Source organism: Podarcis liolepis (genome assembly GCF_965112155.1).
Source record: "Podarcis liolepis genome assembly, chromosome: 5".
In the NCBI taxonomy this organism is placed as follows: Eukaryota; Metazoa; Chordata; class Lepidosauria; order Squamata; family Lacertidae; genus Podarcis; species Podarcis liolepis.
The window spans coordinates 7,505,990-7,524,307 of record NC_139556.1 but is presented as its reverse complement, the minus strand read 5'-3'; the positions used below and the strand labels follow the sequence as shown (position 1 = coordinate 7,524,307).

The window sequence follows — 18,318 nt, the reverse complement described above, 5'->3', positions numbered from 1 at the left end:
TTCCGAGCACAATTCAAAGTGTTGGTGCTGACCTTTAAAGCCCTAAATGGCCTTGGTCCAGTATACCTGAAGGAGCGTCTCCATCCCCATCGTTCTACCCGGACACTGAGGTCCAACACCGAGGGCCTTCTGGCGGTTCCCTCACTGCTAGAAGCCAAGTTACAGGGAACCAGGCAGAGGGCCTTCTCGGTAGTGGCACCCTCCCTGTGGAACGCCCTCCCACCAGATGTCAAAGAGAACAACAACTGCAAGACTTTTAGAAGACATCTGAAGGCAGCCCTGTTTAGGGAAGCTTTTAATATTTGATGTATTACAGTATTTTAATGTTTTTTTGGAAGCCGCCCAGAGTGGGGTATAAATAAATTATTATTATTATTATTATTATTATTATTATTATTATTATTATTACCTTGTCGGGGTTGCAGGTGGTAGATGTGCAGCCACAGTCATTAGTGAGAGTTGTTGATAAGTATCCAGCAGGGCAGGCCACTGTTGAATTGACACAGTCACAAGTACACTGAAATTCATCACAGCACTGAGTCTTCTTAATAGTCAGCTTCCGGTGAGGTGGGCAGGGAGCAATTGGCTGTGGGTTGCAATCCTCTTTTTTGCAAACTAGGAAACAAAAAATCCAGAAACAAACAAGGCTATGCAACAAGCCAGCTGCAAAAGGAGCATTTGCTGTTTTTCTTTAAGAACAGTATTTCTATGCTGCCCAAAAGCTACCGTTCTCAGGGCAGTGAATACAATGTGAAAACAGTAATTAGTTTATTAAGAAACAAGCAAAAACAAATAATAATATATTTTTTTAAAAAACAGAACCACCACTAGCAATCAAGATAAACACCACAAGAAGAAATCAAGTACATGGAGCTCACAGAGCACATGTCATATGCTCATACATACACATAAACACACAAACATGCGCCAGAAAGAATTGCATAAGTAAGTAAAACCAGTATTTGATGTTTCAAAGGAATTTTACCACATGCATAATCGGGCCTGCATTTTCCAGGATTCGTCTGCAAAAGCTGGAGACCATCTTCACAATGAGGTACAGCAGGCATTTTGCAACTGACCAGGTCACAGACTAAAAACAGAAAATGGAAGGAATCAAGCGTTACGCATTTTCAGAGCCAGCCCAATCCCCACACAGTTTGGATAACCCTGATGTTCCCCAGCTGGGGTATGGGAGGGATAAACGCCCAATGCCTAAGCCAAGGTCTCCCTACATCTGAGAATGTAATAAAGTTGCGGCCAATTTTAATCCCATAACACGTTGTCATGAGTCATTATTCCTCCCGGGGGGGGGGGGTCGCCTGGTGTTGGGGGGGGGGTCTCCGCGTGACTACACAATTTTACTATTTATACCCCACATATCTTTCTGGGTTGCCCCAGTACTCCAGGCAGCTTCCAACATATATAAAAACACAATAAACATTCAGAAAAAACCTTCCCTACACAGGCTTGCCTTTAGGTGGCTTGGGGGTTGGATAACTCCATACCCTCCCACATTTCTCCAATGAAAATAAGGAAAAGCGGGAAATTCCAGTGTTATGTACTGAGTTGAATAGAATCCAAATGCAGCAGTCTGATTGGCCCTAGAACAATGCATCAGTATGATTGGTCCGCATGAGCCACCCAATCCAGCTTCAGATGGAAGTGAATCAACAACCTGATTGGCCTACAGGAGAATCCAGGAATTAGCCAATCACGTGCGGCCCATTGTGTAAATAATGTATATAAAGCAGATATTTTGGGGGAACTTTCATTTCTCACTACTATGAGCTGAATAAAGAGCATGAAATCCACACTCGACTCCGAGTATATTTCATCCAGGATCAAATCAGAAAGCGGGATGGCTTCTCTAAATCAAGGCCGCCCCTGGAAAATAGGGACACTTGGAGGGTCTGTGCATACGACCTCCCCCAGAGACTCACCACATTCGTAGAACGGGCAACACTGCTCAGAATCCCTTCGTAATCTTGGAATTTCACAGGAACCACAAGAAGGAGCTACAAGAGGGAAACAATAACCCACATCCATTAATACCCAAAGCAAGAACAGCCAAACTTTCCCTCAAGGGCCACTCTCCTCTACAGACACAAACCTGGAGGCCAGAATTGCGGTATATTTCTCATAGATGGCCAGGCCCTATATATATTTTAAAAACTGGCCCTGCCTAGTAGTGAGGGCTTCACAGATGAAATCAATGACCTGTAGAGGCAGGGCCGGCCCAAGACATTTTGGCACCTGAGGCAAATCACAAGATGGAACCTCCCTCCCCATAGGGGAAGAAAAAGTGAGTGAAGATCTATATCAGGATCTGCTGCCCCTGTGGATCTGCTGCCTGAGGTAGTTGTTATGTACTGAAGTTCTCACCCTGGGCCAGCAGGGAGAGACTGTAGATAGTTATGCAAATAAGGGATCGAAAGTGACATTCAGTGATTGGATAGTTTTAGAAAGTTGTTACAGTTGCGTTGTAGTGGAGCTCTATATAAGCAGGCTGGCTGAACCCTTCAGTTGAGTTCTGTCCTGGCCTGTGAATAAACAAGAGCTGTATGAAGAATTGCTGTGTCGACTGATATGTTCACCCACAACTTAACAGTAGTCACTTCACCTTGCCTCATGAGTGGGCCGGCCATGGGTATAGTAAGAGGTAGGAATTACTGCAGCTCCTGAAATGTCTCTTCCAGTGGCTTTGTGCCTTGCTATTGCCTTTCCACACTGTGCAAGAGCAATTAGCCCTGCTCAGGCTTTTAATTGAACACAAGTGGACTTGAAATAGAGGACAGGGAGGGATGGGCATGCAAGCTCCATCCATCCCAACATCCCCAGGGGGCATATGGGCTCATTTTCACATCTTCATGTGTTTAACAGAAAGGTCTGCACACATGTTTTAAGGAAACATAGAAGGCAGGGCCATGGGGTGGAAGTACAGGTAATGTCGGACCGACAGCTTAATCCATGAAAAAGCAGGGAAGTTGTAGATGGTAAAGGAAGTGTTACGTCTTTTTCGAAGGGTGGGAATTCTTGACTTACGCTGGGGGGTTGGACAAGGCTGAATGGCGCAGCTGATGGTCCTATTTTCTAGACACATGCAGATCTTGCAGGGTTCATTGGAAGGAATCCACGTTTCCAAGTGCTATGTGTTTGAAGAAGAGAAATTGTCTGATTATTTGTTATGCAATCTGGTTGTGGGGGGGGGGGGGAGAGGAAGAGAGGGAGAGAAGAGAGAGAGAGAGAGAGCTACCCAGAAAATAAAGCAAAACAGAATACTACATATGGTATTGCTTTGTTAGAATAATTACAAGAAACCAGAGATGTTGCCCAATTTAACATTAGGGCTAATACATTTAGCACAAGATGAAAAGAACGAATCAGATCTCTGCAATGCCCTTTTCCTGACTTTATGAGCACAATTATAAAATACTAGAGGAAATACAAGGCATTCTGGGGTTCTATAAGTTGAAGAACACATACCAAACATTGGCTGAGTAAGCCAAGTAAAGCTGGACCTTATAAAGTTTCACTAAATGAAATGTTTCAAATTAATCCTATTTTAGGCTGAGAATGTTCCAGATTTCTCGCTACAGCATATGACTATAGTCCTTTTCTATTGGATTCAGACTGGTAGTAAACAGACCTTGGATCACACATCAAAAAAAACTCAGAGACATTGCTAAAAGACAATAAATAAATTGGTAGCTGATGAGCAATTGACAGGTGTTCTGCACATGAAGGAAAATGAGGGGAAATACTTAAAAGCCTAGTCTTGGGATTTCAGCCAAAGCACCAGTACATTACCCATGATCAGTGGATCTACATACACACAGAACATGCAGAAATTCATACAAAAGTTAGACAGAGGCAGGAATGGGATGTAAAGGAGGAAAGCGAAGTCCCTGGGGTCACCCAACAAAGTCAACTGACGAGCACAAAAATACCTACTTCTTCACACAATGCATAATCAACATTAACAGCCACAAGATGCAGTGACTATCACCATTTCTGAGGGCTATAAAATGGATTTAATAAATTATCAAGGAGGATAAGGCTGTGTATATGTTATGTACTGAAGTTCTCACCCTGGGCCAGCAGGGGGATACTGTAGATAGTTATGCAAATAAGGGATCGAAAGGGACGTTCAGTGATTGGATAGTTTTAGAAAATTGTTACAGTTGCGTTGTACTGGAGCTCTATATACAGTGGTGCCCCGCAAGACGAATGCCTCGCGAGACGAAAAACTCGCAAAACGAAATGTTTTTTTCGTTTTCGAGTTGCTTCGCAAGACGAATTTCCCTATGGGCTTGCTTTGCAAAACGAAGCTTGCCCCACAAGCTCCGGGGACAGCGGGAAGCGCAGCGCGTCTTCCCCGCTGTCCCCGGACCTCTTTTGAAGCAAGGGGCGGCGCGGAGAAGATCGCTTCTCCCTGTTGCCAGCCCCGCAAGCTCCGGGGACAGAGGGGAAGGCGCAGCGCCTTCCCCTCTCTCCCCGGACCCCTTTTGAACCAAGGGGCGGCAAGGGGGAGAAGCGATCTTCTCCTCTCCGCCCCTTGCTACAAAAGAGGGGACAGAGCGGCGCTTCCCCTCTGTCCCCAGACGGTCTCCATAGGAACGCATTGATTGATTTTCAATGCATTCCTATGGGAAACCGTGCTTCGCAAGACGAAAAACTCGCAAGAAGAAAAAACTTGCAGAACGAATTAATTTCGTCTTGCGAGGCACCACTGTATGCAGGCTGACTGAACCCTTCAGATGAGTTCTGTCCTGGCCTGGCCTGTGAATAAACAAGAGCTGTTTGTAGAATCGCTGTGTTGTTTGATATGTTCACCCACAACTTAACAGTATATACTATACCTTTAAAGCACAAAGGATCCTGGGCACTGTAGTTTACCCCTCACAGAGTTATGGTTCCCAGCAACCCTTAACAAACTACAGTGCCCAGAATTCTCTGAGGGAAAGAACGTGCTTCGACTGAGCTTTAAGTGAATACACAGCATTGGAAAACCAAAATCTATAATTCATTACGGTTAAGTGCACCATTTTCCCCCCACAGCCAGTCTCTCTGAAAACCCAACATTGCAGATAGGGAAGAGCCATTGCCTTAAAGCCCTGCTTAAAAGCTTTCCAGAGGCATTCAGTCAGCTGTCGCCAGCAGAAGCAAGACAAAGTTCAGAAGGTGCAGAATAGCTTATTGATCTGAGTAGCATAAATCTCAACAATCTCAGTCTCAGTGTATTTTAAGCCAGGAACTCTAAATTGGGGGACTTTGCAAAACGGTAGACTGATACATTGACATCAATAAAACAATATTTTCAATTACTAAATAAATAAGGGCTGAGAAGGGAGTGCGGCATAAACTTTTTGTCTTTGGAAATGGGGAGGCTATGGGGAGGAAATTTGGAGATTTCTGGGGAGGGGGAATTGAGAAAAATGGGATACCATCACTACCGTGGTACCTCGGGTTAAGTACTTAATTCGTTCCGGAGGTCCGTTCTTAACCTGAAACTGTTCTTAACCTGAAGCACCACTTTAGCTAATGGGGCCTCCTGCTGCCGCTGCGCCGCCAGAGCACGATTTCTGTTCTTATCCTGAAGCAAAGTTCTTAACCTGAAGCACTATTTCTGGGTTAGCGGGGTGTGTAACCTGAAGCGTATGTAACCCGAGGTACCACTGTACTTGCCATTGTATATATGCATCCTGAAAATTCCTAGAAAGTTCCCCTCTCCATTGCCAAAATGTCTTCCCCCACTTTAATGGCCAACAGAAGGATAAGATCAGGGGTCAGCAAGGTTTCCCTCACCTGGGCTGGTTCACTCCAGCGGACATCCGTCCGTGGGCTGGAGCGCACAGACACGAGTTCTGGCACCATGGAAGCGAATCCCCACTCCACACCAGTTTAGCGCAGTGCGCGGGGACTTGTTAAATGACCCTTGTGGGCTGCTTGTGGCCCATGGGCCTTAGGTTGCCCACCCCTGGATTAGATGGACTCTGTGGGAATTTCAGGAATGTCCAAATATAGAGCATCCACTACGTTGGTTAGGAGCTGTTAAAAATGCCCAGGTGAGAAAAGCCTATCCTAGTTCCTTTTCTTACTCCACCTGTTCTCAGGCTACTTCTTTCTTTCTCAGTCCTGGTATTAAGTTACTCCCACTTACCGCTGTGACTAAATCCACTCTAGAACATACACCTACTATATGACAGGGCAGTGGTACTTTTATTAACTATGATCCCAGCGGAAATTTGGCCCACACTGTGGTTGCCCCTACCTCCATTGTTGTGGAACTTGAAGTATTACAACAGTATCGTAGGATGCGCCCTTAGAAAAGTGGCTCCCAGTTGTAAGAGCACCATAAAGGGAAGTCTTCTTTCTGCACATAACTGTTAGTCTCTTTCTGCACAAAACTGCTCCATTTTGGGGAAGCCTTGCTCCTCTTTTCTCTTGCTTTCTGAGAAGTCTTGCTCGTAGGTTTTTCCCTGCTTTTGCACACACTGTACGAACCTGCTCTTCACGCCTAGCTGACCACAACTACAGAACCTGATTGTTACATTGTCACATGCTATGATCAATCATTAGTAACAGACATCCTAAGCTCATGGAAAACAAACTGTACCTGCTCTCCATGCCTAGCTGACCATATCTACAGAACCTGATTGTTATATTGTTTGTGCCATATTAATCTCTAGTTACAATTCAATTAGGAGGCTTCATGCCTGTCTAGTTCTAGCTCCGATTCCCAGCCTTTACTCCATCAATGATAAATGATCACATGTAATCCCCACCTCTCACATGTAATTCCCGCCTTAGTACTTATGTTAACCAATCACAAGTTTCTGTGTGTATGTATCAACCAATCAGCCACAGGCACACCTGTGGCAATGCTTGTAATATTCAATAAAAGAGGCTCTCAGGGGTCCGCCCAGACAGACGCCTCATGTTGCACCTGCCTCTCTCGTCTCCCGTGATTTTTCATTCCTACATCCTGTTTGTCATGCTGCGAAAACCTATTGAGATTTGCTGCAAACCGATGACGCCCTAACCCTGCTTCCTTTGCAAGGCTATTAAAAAGTTTGTGTGTATTGCATCACCCTTCTGCTGCTGCTTTTATGTCCTTCGGAGTTTTATGCATATTAACCTTTGTAATGCTGGAGATGGATGCGGGTGGTGCTGTGGTCTAAACCACAGAGACTAGGGCTTGCCGATCAAAAGGTTGGTGGTTTGGATCCCCGCGACGGGATGAGCTCCCGTTGTTCAGTCCCTGCTCCTGCCAACCTAGCAGTTCGAAAGCATGTCCAAGTGCAAGTAGATAAATAGGTACCGCTCTGGCGGGAAGGTAAAGGGCACTTCCGTGCGCTGCTCTGGTTTCCCCAGAAGCAGCATAGTCATGTTGGCCACATGACCCGGAAAAACTGTCTGCGGACAAACGCTGGCTCCCTCAGCCAGTAAAGTGAGATGAGTGCCGCAACCCCAGAATCATCTGCAACTGGACTTAACTGTCAGGGGTCCTTTGCCTTTACCTTTAATGCTGGAGATCTGGGACAGGACTGGCTGCGGGGAGCCTTACGTCCTTCCTCGTGAGTGGAGAAACTCGGCAGCGGACGGGGAAAGATTCTATGGCAAGCCAAAACGTTCCTCCCTAAATTGTCAGCGCTCATTTCTTTTGTCAATAATGTACTTGGAGCAAATTTAATTGCAGTTTTTGCAATTGCAAATTTAATTGCAATAATGTACTTGGAGCAAATTTAATTGCAGTTTCTTCTTCTTGGGATACCCTTAGGGGTTTCTATGCTGTATCTGGGTTTGAAGAAAAGAGAGCGCTCTTAAACCAAGAGGTATAGGAACAAAAGTGTGAGAGCAAATGGAAAGGTGAAGGGTTATGTGTTTTCTTTAGCGGCTATAAATCAAGGGTAGGCAAACTAAGGCCTGGGAGCCGGATGTGGCCCAATCGCCTTCTAAATCCAGTCCGCGGATGGTCTGGGAATCAGCATGTTTTTATATGAGTAGAATATGCCCTTTTATTTAAAATGCACCTCTGGGTTATTTGTGCGGCCTGCCTGGCATTTTTACACGAGTAGAATGTGTGCTTTTATTTAAAATGCATCTCTGGGTTATTTGTGGGGCATAGGAATTCATTCATATTTTTTTTCAAAATATAGTCCGGCCCCCCACAAGGTCTGAGGGACAGTGGACCGGCCCCCTGCTGAAAAAGTTTGCTGACCCCTGCTATAAATGATACCCCCAAGGATACAGACGTCATTACACCTGACCTGCCTTCAATTTGGAGGAAGGTTATGATAGAAGTACACATTATTTTAGCAAATGTATTGTTATGCATTGGGGGGGGGCAGGGGCAGTTAGGCTGAATGCCCAGGTCCCCTTCTAATTCTTGAAATAGCCAAGCTAGCTTCCTGGTGAGTTAAGGAGAACAAAGCAGGTGGCTCTTGCACCTCCCTCTCTTGACTTGTGGGTGGTTAGAAGTGTTAGGATATTTCCGTTCCACCTTAAAAGGGAGCAGGATGTTTGTGTCACAGCCTGCGTATTTCCTGTTCACAGGATGTTTATGTTTCCTATTGCTTTCGTTTTCTCTCTCTCTGTCGGAGACACTGACGCAGAACAGTCATGTCTTTCTTTGTTCTGATCAACGCTGAATAAAGCTTGTAAATAATGCTCTCCTGAGTGCGACTTTTGGCTGTCAATTATCTGCTGATAAGAGTGTGCATGAGCTCTGGAATGTGGTGAGATAACTTCTAGAAACTCATGTCGCTAATCGATGATACTGCGTGCCTACGGGAGATCGATGGATCATCCAGCACGCGGCTTGGGGCCATGATGGACTTTATCTCCCTGGCAGTATCCCAACAAAAAGCACAAAGGCAGAATGGAGAGCAGAGAGTTGGAGTAACATGGATGTCCTTAAGTCAGCTGGAACCTAAGAACGATCTCCCTGGAAAACATCCGTAAGAGCCAGCCAAGATTCAGAAGCGCTACGCAATAACTAGAGATCTACCTGGTGGCGTGTCCCATCCTCACTGATGCACTGGGTGCATTCTTCTTCGTGAACACACCTGCCATCCAGGGTCACTTGTCCCTGTGGGCAGAAACAGCCTTCTGTGGGATAATCCATGCAGATTTCTGTGTTGGTACCATTCCCACAGTGCTTTATGCAGCCTCCTTGACAGTAGCCATACCTCATCGAGACTGGACATTCCATAGCTGTTAAGAACACCAGACACAAGGAAATAAACGAAATGGTAAGTAAAAAAATAAATAAAAAATATTATTTGTCTGCAATGCAGATGCAATACAAAATAAAAACAGTCAATCTTAAATCCATCCTGAATGCTTGGACTAGGGTGAGAAAAATCTAAGTTAACTGCAATTCAATTCAATTTGATAAATAAATATTATTAATAATAATTTTATTATTTATACCCCACCCATCTAGCTGGGTTTCCCCAGCCACTCTGGGCGGCTTACAGCATATATAAAAACATAGTGAAATATCAAGCATTTCCTGACATAGCTGGGAAATGCCAAGAGTGCCATTTCAGATTTCAGTTGGGCACATTGAATGTTAAAATACAGAAGAAGGAGGAGGAGGGGGAGGAGAAGGAGAAGGAGAAGGAGAAGGAGAAGGAGAAGAAGAAGAAGAAGAAGAAGAAGAAGAAGAAGAAGAAGGGCACTTTCTGAAGTCTTTATTGTGGTTACCGTATTTTTCGTTCCATAGGACGCTCCGTCCCATAGGACGCACCTGGTTTTTTTGGGGGGAAATAAAGGAATTTTTTCCCCTTTATTTCCCCCCCAAAAGCAGGTAGGGGAAACAGAACCAGGTCGAGGAACAGCGGGATGGCGGTGCTGCGCCTCCCTGCTGTCCCCCGAGTTTGTGGGGCTGGCCGATGTCTGCCCGGCGCGAGGGGCGCTCTGCATCAGGGCGCCCCACCCACCGGGCGGCAGGCTGCTATCTGCAGAGTGGGGAGCCCTGCGGGGAACTCCTGCAGGGCTCCCCACGCTGCGGATGTCTGCCTGGTGCGGGGGGCGCTCTGCTGCTGTGTGCAAGCCTTGGGAGCCCCACAGGAACTCCCGTGGGCTCCCAAGGCTTGCGGATAGCTTCCTGAAGCCTGGAGAGCGAGAGGGGTCGGTGCGCACCAACCCCTCTCACTCTCCAGGCTTCAGTGAAAGCCTGCATTCGCCCCATAGGACGCGCACACATTTCCCCTTCATTTTTGGAGGGGGAAAAGTGCGTCCTATAGGGCAAAAAATACGGTAGCTCAAAGTTAAGAGAAGTGAAATCAATGCATACCAACAAATCTAAAGCACTCAAATTTTGAATGCAGAATTGGCATTTAAAGCAAACTTTGATACTTAAGAGTTCAAAATGGCAAAAGTGGAAATTTGGGCAAAATTCAAATTTTGTGGCACTCCAAGTCAGAGACTGCTCCAAGGTGCCGCAGTTAACTTTTCAGGCTGCACATCACTGTGACAATTCAGGTCATCAGACAAACTTTGTCCTCCCTTCTCCTTCTGCCTTTGCATTTTGGCAAAGGGTCTTTGACATCTCAATCCGTCTCGTGGGATATACTATGCAGGAAAGATTCAAAGACGGGGCCCTCGATCGACCTGTAGTGTATTTAAAATATGTTCGCGTTTGTGCTTGAATGATATTAGTAAAGCAACTGCAGCGGACTTTAATGAAGGTGTTACCCTTGTAGCATCTTAAAACGGGGAAAAATATATATCACAGAGACATCTTTATCGAAAGCCCTGCCAGAAAGTTGGCTTTGTAGCTGCTGAGCCTGGTCTCTCATTTATTTAAGTGACTATTACAAGTTTTATGAGACTTCAGCACAAACATAACCCAGAACTTTTCCTATCCCATGTATCATTCTTTCATACACTGGACAGGATCATCACCGGCTATTCAAGAATGAAACAAAATTACAGTGGTGCCTCGCAAGACGAAATTAATCCGTTCCGCGAGTCTCTTCGTCTAGCGGTTTTTCGTCTTGCGAAGCAAGCCCATTGACGGATTAGAGGATTAGCGCTATTAGCAGTTTAGCGGCTATTAAAGGCTTAGCGGCTATTAAAGGATTAGCGGATTAGCGGCTAAAAGGCTATTAGCGGCTTAGCGGCTTAGAAAAAAGGGGGGAAGCGGGGGAAAATCGGAACACTTGCAAGACGTTTTCGTCTTGCAAAGCAAGCCCATAGGGAAAATCGTCTTGCAAAGCAGCTCAAAAACGGAAAACCCTTTCGTCTAGCGGGTTTTCCGTCTTGCGAGGCATTCGTCTTGCGGGCACCACTGTATGTGTAACCCAGGGAGGGTCATGGTGGAAAGTCATTGCTGTCATCATGGTGGCTGCCATTGGCACTGGTGCACCATGAGCTGAGCGCAAGAATCCTGTTACCACCTCCTTTGGATGAAAGAACATTTTGCTTCTCCAAACTCCCCCCAAGTTCTCCTTCCCTACCCCCTACCCCCTTTCCCCCATCATAGCCCAAGCCAACCTTAGAACAGAGCAGTCATTGGAAAAGGGTGACGTAACACCATGTCGTGTCACACATTTGTCAACTACGTACAAGGGAAAGAGAAAGGTAAAGGACCCCTGGACATTTAAGTCCAGTCAGAGGCAACTATGGGGTTGTGGAGCTCATCTCGCTTTCAGGCCAAGGGAGCTGGCGTTTGTCCGCAGACAGCTTTCCGGGTCATGTGGCCAGCATGACTAAACCGCTTCTGGTGCAACACAACACCGTGATGGAAACCAGAGTGAACAGAAACACCGTTTACCTTCCTACCAGAGTGGTATCTATTTATCTACTTGCACTGGTGTGCTTTCGAACTGCTAGGTTGGCAGGAGCTGGGATAGAGCAACGGGAGCTCACCTTGTCATGGGGATTCGAACCACTGACCTTCTGATTGGCAAGCCCAAGAGGCTCAGTGGTTTAGACCACAGTGCCACCCGAGTCCCTACAGATAGGATCATCTCACCCCATAGCATATATAATTTGGACCTTATGAAAGCTGTGCCTTTGGGGTCGGGTGGCAGGTGGACTGTAAATGTACTCCCTGGCTATTTCTTGCCGCAGGCATGCATTGCTTGTTCACATCCATTACTACAAGTAACTAGCCAAGGATTAATTTATTTTTAGTTTTACAATGCCCTCTCCTTTCCACAGACAGTGAGGTCATGTTCAGAAATGAGAACATTTTCCTAAACACCATCAGCATCCATCTGCAAGTTGTCCGTTGCAAGGCATGATGCTCATAGGTTACATCATACTTTTGTGTTTACTTAATTGCGCAGCAACATTGCTTTCTTTTTAGCTCCAGATCGGGTCCTTAAAATACGTTCATGGCTATAAAAGTCGGAGGTATTGTCAGGGAACTGACATCAGAGGCACGGGAGAAGGAGAGGGTCTCTGATTCTGCAGGAGAAGGTCCCAGCGCTAGGGGGAGACTCAGCTGGGAAGGAGGGGAAGAGAATGAGTGTAACACCAGGGATCCAGGAGAGCAACGGGACAGGGAGGTGCAGGGGCTCCAGGACTCTTCGTTGGAAGTTAGTGAGGAGAGCCCAAGCACCCCGCTGCCCACGCCCACCCTGCGCAGGAGACTCCCGCGCAGTGAGAGGCGGAGACGATTGGGCGTCAAACAACTCTTATGTTGGCAGCGCTTTAAGAAACGCCCACAGACAGATTCTACGAGTGACTAAGGGCAGCCACGCTGAGATGGGCTGTGCAGTCCGGAGGGTTTAACCAGGCAATCCAATGCTCAAACGGGGCAGGATTACGCACGAGTAACTCCCAACCACTACAGGTATTATTTGTAATGCTTGCATCAAAATGGAGACATAAAGCCTCTCATGTGGGGGCTTTCCTTGTGCTTGATCCAGAAGATGCAGTTGATGCAGACTGCTGCAGCACAATTGCTGACAGGAGTGAGGCCTTGTCAGTATATAAGACCCATGCTCAGAGATCTGCACTGCTTGCTCATTTGCTGCCGGGCCAAGTTCAAAGTGTTACTATTTGTATAGAAAATTCTTCAAACCAGTTTACCTATTGTTATGTACTGAAGTTCTCACCCTGGGCCAGCAGGGGGATACTGTAGATAGTTATGAAAATAAGGGATCGAAAGTGACGTTCAGTGATTGGATAGTTTTAGAAAGTTGTAACAGTTGCGTTGTAGTGGAGCTCTATATAAGCAGGCTGGCTGAACCCTTCAGTTCAGTTCTCTCCTGGCCTGTGAATAAACAAGAGCTGTTTGAAGAATCGCTGTGTCTTCTGACATGTTCACCCACAACTTAACACCTATCATCTCGCCTTGCCCCACATGTGCCCACTGGACCACTTCAGTCGGCAGAATTGGAACTGCCACAGATGCCACATAATACCTGTTTTCTGCACTTGTAAAAACTTGATCATTTTTTGTGGCAGCGCCTAAAACTTTGGAACTCCCTGCCAATTGAGGTGAAGTAGGGGCCTTCACTCTACTCTTTTCGGCACCTGCTAAAAACATTCCTGTTTAGACAAGCCTTCCCAGATGTTCAGAAAGTTGAGGTAATTTTTTTTTCTTTATTATGTTTTAAAGTAGGGTTGTGATTTTTTCTCTGTTTTATTGCATTATCAAAATGTAAACTGCTTTGAGGTTTTTTACGATCAAGCGGTATATATATATTATGAAATAAATAAAAGTTTAAACAAAATTATATTAAAAGTAATAGTATTACTTCCCACAGTGAGCTGTTCAGATATATCAGTCTGTTCAGAAAACAAAATTATGAACAGTACGCGAGAGATTCCCTTCCCCCCACCAATATTGTAACTTAGTGTCAACCAATGAAACTGACTGACAGTAGATTTAGCATGACATAACTATTTCCCAACACAATGCACACTTAGCTTAACTTATCAATTCACTATAAAACTATTTAATTTTATATTCATTTATTAAAGTTGTAGACTGCTTTTCACTTCAGATGTGGTCCCAAAGTGGATTCCAACACAAAATGTGATCGATAGACTTCAGAAAAGGATTAGAGAAGATCAGTTGGCTCTCAGCACAATCAACATTTAAGCAGAGAGGCTCAGAGACTGGGCAACCTTCACATTATGAGTCAATAACAATGGGCTGCGGGTGGTGCTGTGGTCTAAACCACTGAGCCTCTTGGGCTTGCTGATCTAAAGGTCGGTGGTTTGAATCCCCACAACGGGGTGAGCTCCCGTTTCTCGGGCCCAGCTCCTGCCAACTTAGCAGTTCGAAAGCATGTCAAAAAGTGCAAGTAGATTAATAGGTACCACTCTGGTGGGAAGGTAAACGGCGTTTCCGTGTGCTGCTCTGGTGCTGCTGTTCTGTTGCGCCAGAAGCGGCTTAGTCATGACCCAGAAAAACTGTCTGCGGAGCGGACAAAGGCCAGCTCCCTCAGCCTTTAAAGGAGATGAGCACTGCAACCCCAGAGTCGCTCGCGACTGGACATAGCTGTCAGGGGTCCCTTTACCTTTAAGAATGGGCCAGTGTAGAAATTAGGCTGGTGGGAAAGAGGAGATACAAATTGTGCATTGCCCAACTTTTGAGGGAGACAGTGGAAAATGGAACAGCTAGCTGAAAAATCCACTGCAAATCAACACCGGAAGTACAATCATTGTCAAACTCACAAATCAGGGCCGAGAGGGGATGGCAGGTGATCCTAAATCTGAACCTGGGTGCTATGTTCTCTAGCTCAGAATCCCTGGGGTCAGTGGCTGGAGATGAAGAATCAAGGGGCTAGAACCTGAAGTGCAACAGGCAAAAGTTACTGGCCTGTTGACCAGGCAAGGGCAGAAATGACAGGCCTGGTCAGTACACAGGCTTCATGCTGCTGGCCAGTTGTTGAAGCCACCATCACCGGCTCCTGTTCAAAAGAGATCTCCAAGTCCTGCACACACATGGTCCCAGATACTCATTGGGCCAGGTTCCAGATACAGCCCATATGGTTTCTCGTTCAAGCCCAGGTAGCCCTAATATCAGGACACCCAGAGAAATGTTGTAAAGTAAACCATTTGAAGATCATCCCAATCCCAATCCCAAAGAAGGGCAGTGCCAAAGAATGCTCCAACTACCGCACAATTGTACAGTGGTGCCTTGCAAGACGAAAAGAATCCGTTCTGTGATTCTCTTCGTCTAGCGGTTTTTTCGTCTTGCGAAGCAAGCCCATTGACGGATTAGCGGATTAGCGGCTTTTAGCAGCTTTTAGTGGCTTATCTGCTGATCGGATCAGCTGATAAGCGGCTTAGTGGCTTAGAAAAAGGGGGGGAAGGGAAAAAAACCAGCAGGAACTCGCAAGACATTGTCATCTTGCGAAGCAAGCCCATAGGAAATTCGTTTTGTGAAGCACCTCCAAAACGGAAAACTCTTTCGTCTAGCGAGTTTTCCGTCTCGCGAGGCATTCGTCTTGTGGGGCACCACTGTACTCATTTCACACGCTAGCAAGGTTATGCTTAAAATTCTACAAGAAAGGCTCAAGCAGTATGTGGACCGAGAACTCCCAGAAGTGCAAGCTGGATTTCGAAGGGGCAGAGGAACCAGAGACCAAATTGCGAACATGCGCTGGATTATCGAGAAAGCTAGAGAGTTCCAGAAAGACATTACTTCTGCTTCATTGACTATGCAAAAGCCTTTGACTGTGTCGACCACAGCAAACTATGGCATGTTCTTAAAGAAATGGGAGTGCTTGATCACCTCATCTGTCTCCTGAGAAATCTCTATGTGGGACAAGAAGCTACAGTTGGAACTGGATATGGAACAACCGATTGGTTCAAAATTGGGAAAAGAGTACGACAAGGCTGTATATTGTCTCCCTGCTTATTTAACTTATATGCAGAATTCATCATGCGAAAAGCTGGGCTGGATGAATCCCTAGCCGGAATAAAGATTGTCGGAAGAAATATCAACAACCTCAGATATGCAGATGACACAACATTGATGGCAGAAAGTGAGGAGGAATTAAAGAACCTTTTAATGAGGGTGAAAGAGGAGAGCGCAAAATATGGTTTGAAGCTCAACATCAAAAAAACAAAGATCATGGTCACTGGTCCCATCACCTCCAGGCAAATAGAAGGGGAAGAAATGGAGGCAGTGAGAGATTTTACCTTCTTGGGCTCCATGATCACTGCAGATGGTGAGAGCAGCCACGAAATTAAAAGATGCCTGCTTCTTGGGAGAAAAGCAATGACAAACCTAGACAGCATCTTAAATAGCACAGACATCACCTTGCCAACAAAGTTCCGTATAGTTAAAGCTATGGTTTTCCCAGTAGTGATATATGGAAGTGAGAGCTGGACCATAAAGAAGGCTGATCACCAAAAAATTGATGCTTTTGAATTATGGTGCTGGAGGAGACTCTTGAGAGTCCCATGGACTGCAAGAAGATCAAACCTATCCATTCTTAAGGAAATCAGCCCTGAGTGCTCACAGATCCTGAAGCTGAGGCTCCAGTACTTTGGCCACCTCATGAGAAGAGAAGACTCCCTGGAAAAGACCCTGATGTTGGGAAAGATTGAGGGCACAAGGAGAAGGGGACGACAGAGGACAAGATGGTTGGATAGTGTTCTCGAAGCTACCAGCATGAGTTTGAATAAACTGCGGGAGGCAGTTGAAGACAGGAGTGCCTGGCGTGCTCTGGTCCATGGGGTCACGAAGAGTCGGACACGACTAAACAACTAAACAACAACAAACCATTTGCCTTATGAATAAGGACAGTTGCGAACCCCTGCTTTCCATCTACCCACCCACCTTTAAGATCCCTTCTTCTCCCTGGCCTTAAGGGGTGTGACAACAAATGCAACAGCAGCACCGCAACCTGGGGGGAGCTCCATGAAGAATTACATTGCAGCTCCAGGAATTAACTAGTTCTCAAACAGAGATCTGCAGAAGTAGGTTAAATTAGGTTTGGTAAACCTATACGTATTTTTATTGGTCTGCAGTGTTACAGTGATTAAGCAATGCTGTCCACTGAGTCATTTGTGTATTCTGCACAATGTCCTTGTAATTGACAATGCTATTCCTGGCCACCCTAAGACATGCACCTGCTCCTAAGAAACAGGGAAAGAAGATGCCATTGTTAATACACCAAAGACTACTTTATGCGAACTGGTAGTTAAATTGGGGAGTTCTTTGGCTGTATGTGGCTATGTCACAAGCTGAGAATCTGAGGAATTCAGAGAGGTTATTAAAATGCCTGAGCCTTGGATGCTATGACGGGAAAACTGGCTTTCTCACTAAATCCAGGAAATGGCAGGCAGTGCTTTCTCTCTCTCTCTCTCTCTCTCTCTCTCTCTCTCTCTCTCCTCAGATTATTCCTTATGGAGTATTTGCAGTAGGTAGTTTCTGAAAACACTAGGCTACAATAACAGTGTCTTCTCAAATACGTCTTGTGCAGTTCTCTAAGAACTGAAATCTATTTCATTCTGCCTAAATAAATTCCGCTTCAATTTCTTCTCTGCAGGACAAATGAAACCACCCAAAACACAGAGAGATGCCTTCTTCATATACTTGCAAGGTGGAGACTAGACTGCACCTTTTGTTGTGGTTGCACCAACCTTTCAGGCAGTGGTTATTTTATGTGCAGGCTTGTGTGGCTGAGTAACAGAGGAATATTATAAAGAGTGAGAGGGAAAAGAGCAATACTGTACAGGGGAACACCCTTCACTGTGTCCTTCTAGGGAGAAAGAGGGTAGATCAGTAGAGCAGTGGGAGTTAACAGTAGACAAGAGTGTCATGGCATATTCAAAATTCATATCCAAGATTTGTCTTGGAGACAGCCTATTGTTTTTAAGAAAACTGAAAGTAATGTAAAAGATACTTAATTTCCTGTTGAAGATAGGCACTTTTTACCGTATTTTTCGCTCTATAGGACGCACCGGACCATAGGAGGGGGAGAACAGGGGAAAAAAATAATTCTCCCCCTCTCTGCTCAGCGCCCCTTCAGCGAAGCAGCAGGAGAAATGGAGCCCCTTCCATTTCTCCTCCCGCTTCGCAGAAAGGGAAAATTGTGCAGCGCCTCTCCAGTGAAGCGAAGCCTGGAGAGCAAGAGTGATCGGTGTGCACCGACCCCTCTCGCTCTCCAGGCTTCAGGTGGCTATCCGCAAGCCTTCGAAGCACAGCAGGAACTCCTGCTGCACTCCGAAGGCTTGCGGATAGCTGCCTGAAGCCCCCAGGGCGCAGGGCGAACTCTCGCTGCGCCCTGGGGGCTTCAGCGAAAGCAACGTGAAGCCTCTGAAGTGCGGGGGGAGCTCTCCTTCTGTGCTTCGGAGGCTTCGCATTGCTATTGCTGAAGCCAAGGAACCTGC

The 18,318-nt window shown here is 45.9% G+C and overlaps 1 protein-coding gene across 1 annotated transcript in view; it reads right to left on the bottom strand.

Moving 5' to 3' along the window:
• VWF (von Willebrand factor) overlaps positions 1–18,318 on the bottom strand; it is a 159,612-nt gene that overhangs the window by 36,995 nt on the left and 104,299 nt on the right. Inside the window, exons 38-42 of the mRNA XM_083503303.1 lie at positions 9,011–9,216; positions 3,043–3,145; positions 1,941–2,015; positions 986–1,090; positions 410–615 (exon numbers count right to left, since the gene is read on the bottom strand). Of these exons, the coding sequence (XP_083359429.1) occupies positions 410–615; positions 986–1,090; positions 1,941–2,015; positions 3,043–3,145; positions 9,011–9,216 (695 nt within the window). The remainder of the gene's footprint in view (positions 1–409; positions 616–985; positions 1,091–1,940; positions 2,016–3,042; positions 3,146–9,010; positions 9,217–18,318) is intronic.